General features: G+C 48.9%; 1 protein-coding gene across 1 annotated transcript; it reads right to left on the bottom strand.

Moving 5' to 3' along the window:
• Nucleotides 1–276: 276 nt before the first annotated feature.
• GRXCR2 (glutaredoxin and cysteine rich domain containing 2) lies at nucleotides 277–3,657 on the bottom strand. Its single transcript, XM_032703162.1, has 3 exons — nucleotides 3,313–3,657; nucleotides 1,582–1,797; nucleotides 277–503 (listed from the first exon to the last, which is right to left on the bottom strand). Exons 1-3 carry the CDS (start codon nucleotides 3,655–3,657, stop codon nucleotides 324–326), a joined length of 741 nt encoding a protein of 246 aa, XP_032559053.1. The 3' UTR covers nucleotides 277–323.

Below are 3,657 nucleotides of genomic sequence, written 5' to 3'. Positions count from 1 at the left end.
TTCAGCTGAGTTCCAGGTGCAGAGATATTTACACAGGTGCTTGACCTCCAAATGCTGATCATTTGCTTTGGGCCGGGGATACATTTGCCTTGCGTCCGGCGTCAGGGACACATCCCACCGGGGGTCAGGCTGATTCCAGAGCTGGACAGGCTCACGGGGCAGAGTGGAGGGACAATCAGGAGGAGAGGTGCAGTTTCACACTCACAGTCAGATACGTATAACGTGCCATTCCCATCTTTTAAAAACTTGCCATTGTGAGGCTGTTGGGATGTTAAATAATTCCAGGTTTTCCACAAACCCTGGTGGCAGTGCTGGCAGCCCAGTCAGGCAGTACAGATGTGACAGGGCTCCAGCCCACTCTCGTTGCACGCCGGACACCGCAGAGCCCGGTAGGACTCCCTGAATCTGTTTGCCAGCATTGAGAACTTGCTTCCGTGGCACAGTGAGCAGGGAGCAGAGCCTGAGCCTTTACACTGTGAACAGCCGTGTTCCACATCGTCCTCCTGAAGGAGAGAGAGCAGGAAAAAAAAAATCTGTTAGTGGGTGTGAGGCACCAAAGTCAGGAACACACTTGAAAGAAGGAAATTCTGTCTTCTGGTCTTTCCCATCACAGTTGCTCCTGGCACACCACTCTGCCAGTGACAGTCAGTTCTCTACACAAGGACTTCAACAGAAAGGCTCCCATATGTTTGGGGACAATTTGTGGCTACTGATGAAAAATGAGAAGTTAATGTGACTGGGCTTGTAACGCAAAACTCCAAATTCATCTTTCTCTTCTGCACAGCTCCACCCGTCCTCCTGTCATTTCTTATCATACCATCTCAGCTCTGCAGCCTCAAGTTTGAGCTGAGCTTCATTTCTTCAGGCGTTTCTCCTCACCCTCTTCCCCTGAATCCCTTATCACTGCCATGCACACTTTGTTTCAAGCTTTCCCTTGTGCCTGCATCTCTCTCCCGGGGTGCCAGGCAGCCTCTTTCAAGTCTCACCTTGAATTTCCTGGGAGAAGGACCTTGGTGACCTGCACTCAGCACAGGCTGGACTCCAGTCTGTGAAACTGTATCTGTCCCAAACAACAACATTAAGTGTTGTGGGATCAAATTATGGTCAGACTAATTGGGATTCTGACCAACAAAGACTCCCTCGTGAGAAAGAAAGTGAAAGGCACAACCTTATTTCAGCTGATATTAAAATTTTAGCCTGCAGCAGTCTCAGCCACAGAGCAGCTGTGTTTAGCCTTGTCAGGATGAAGAAACTCCAGCCTGCCCTTATCCCACTGGGAGAGGTGACGAGGGATGGACTTCAGCCAAGCTACATAAATGTCAGCCATCTCCAGGGGGAGAATCCAGTGGGAGACATGAGCATCTGGAACCAGCACAGCCATCCCCAGAGCACAGGCTGCAGCACAGAATTGGTCATTATCTCCCAAGGGCAACAAGGAACAAAGTGATGCTTTCACTCCAAAGTTATCTAGGAGCCAGATACAGAGATGGATGGAGCTTGAATGGGAATATTCTGTGGTCTGACCAGGGCTTAGAGACTCAAAAGCCTCAGGGATAAAAAGCACTTTCCATTTTCTCTTACCTGCACATGCTGGTTGCAGGTGATCTTTTTTTCCACATCTTTTTTATGTCCACCACCAAATCTTTCTTTCCTCTCCCGGTATAGGAAGGTGCAGTCATTTATTCCCTCAGTCTGGATGATTCTTCTCATGAGCTCTTTCTGGTCCATCGGTGCACGGATGATTTTCAGGTTATTAGTGTAGATGATGATCTTGCCAAAATCTACAACTGGGGAAGCCTGAAGAAGGAAATTATCAGTGTCTCACCAGTATAAATTCACTCTGCAAACACTGATGGTCCCTGGGCTTCCAGAAGAGCATCCTCTTCACCCACCCAGCTCCCCCACCACCTACAGAGCACCCAGCAGAGCAGTGAAGGGACAGTCCTAATGGGTGAGTTTGTATTCTTTTCTAACTATTTTAAAGCTAAACTTGGCATGGTCAAACATTTCCCTGAGAGCAGCATTTTGCTGACCTGGTCCCTCCTTCCCCCTCTCTGGATGTCATATGGAGTTACCAGGGCCTATTGTTTTACACACTCTTCATATTTCGCTCTAAGTATCTGTGTCACAAAGTGATGCAAAAGGGATGTTCTCCTAAAAAAAATGCCCTGCCAAGTCACATCAGCTGACACAAGGTGGATGGTGCTCTCCTGACAATGGGGCACCTGCTTCTCTGTGAGGAGAAACGTGAGGGGGAGGCAGGTGAGCACAAGTCCTCACCAGCTGCAGAAAGTAAGAGTCTCATGCGTGTTACAGGGGCATGGCATCTCCAAACACCGAGTGCATGTTGTTACAACACAAACTGGTACTGGACAGCATGGTCACTCAAGGTTATCTGTGGTTGAGGAGACTGGGGAAGGGAGAGGAGCATTACCCAAGAATGCAGAACAAATTAACAGGGTGGATAAGATCACAATACTGCTCTGCCTTTGGGCAGGAGAGATTCATCATGGTTTGATGTTTTGGGGTAAACTAGATGTGCAGTGTATCAACTAAACACAGGTCAAATATCAGTTATCTGGGTTTCCCACACACAGCTTTATGAGTACCAAGAATTAACAGACTTTTAATGTGCTCAAATCAAGGCCATAAAAAGTGTTTACACATATTGCACATGTTCTGTCTCTTTATTACAACTAAAGAGACACTTCTATATCAGTGGTATTAATTACATGTTAAGAAAATAGTGAGTGAAACTAAGCTGGGATTGTCCAAGTAGCCAAAGGGGAATTCTGACTGCTGGAGGATGAGGATGCCTGGCTCTCAGGCTCCTGGTACCCTCATGGTGACACTGGCTTTCCTGGAAGCTGAGGTCATTCAACTTTAATGTTTTAAATATACCCAATTAAGCTAATATGGACCTTACATTTGACTGCTCTAGATGCAGTAAGATTCCTATGCACAGATATCAGTATTTGTGTAAATGTTATATCTTATTCTACTCAATGGATAGATGCAGATCAGCACCAGGAGAAGCTGGAGCACATATGGAGCACAGCTGGCAGACACCGTTCCCCGCTGACTGCACCGCTGCAGACCCTGCTGATCCTGCCGCATGTGGAATACACAGCACATGAAATTCCTGGGATAAAGGCTGGGGATTTACAACCACCCTTTTCGAGTCCCAGACTGACAAAACTGGGTTTTATCTGGATGAGGTTCCAGTGTGAGACTCCTGGCACTGTATTACTCTAAACATGGTTTAGCCTGAGGCGGGTTCCCAAAGAGGGCACGGCCCTGGGCATCACTTACCCTGCAGTGGCTGGCACCGGGCTGGCAGTCACTGAGCAGGGGCGAGGTCGCCGTGAGACTGTGTTCCTGATCCTCTCTGAAGATGCTGATGCGCTGGGCAGTCAGCGCCGTGGGCCAGTAGAACCTGTTCTCCAGCGCTTCCCCAGCCCCGCAGAAATGGTCCCCTGGCTCGAAGCTGTGGCGCAGGAACCGCCGCGAGTGCTCCTTGGCCGGGGGCTCCAGCTCCTGCCCGTCCTCGTAGACTTGTTTTAACACTCGACCGCTGTAAGCTGAGGATATTTTGAACCTCACCTTGCGGGGCCGTCCTTCGTGCCGGGGGCTGAGTTTCTTCTGGGGCTCATCCAT

The sequence above is a fragment of the Chiroxiphia lanceolata genome, chromosome 15, assembly GCF_009829145.1.
Source record: "Chiroxiphia lanceolata isolate bChiLan1 chromosome 15, bChiLan1.pri, whole genome shotgun sequence".
Lineage (NCBI taxonomy): Eukaryota > Metazoa > Chordata > Aves > Passeriformes > Pipridae > Chiroxiphia > Chiroxiphia lanceolata.
This window is presented reverse-complemented; position numbering and strand designations above follow the sequence as displayed.

Coding starts and splice junctions, on each gene's coding strand:
- GRXCR2 (XM_032703162.1), bottom strand. CDS start 3,657: ATGGATGAGCCCCAGAAGAAACTCAGCCCCCGGCACGAAGGACGGCCC. Junction 1,798..3,312: donor CCGGTGCCAGCCACTGCAGG/GTAAGTGATGCC, acceptor TTCCTTCTTCAG/GCTTCCCCAGTTGTAGATTT. Junction 504..1,581: donor CCTGCAACCAGCATGTGCAG/GTAAGAGAAAAT, acceptor TCTCTCCTTCAG/GAGGACGATGTGGAACACGG.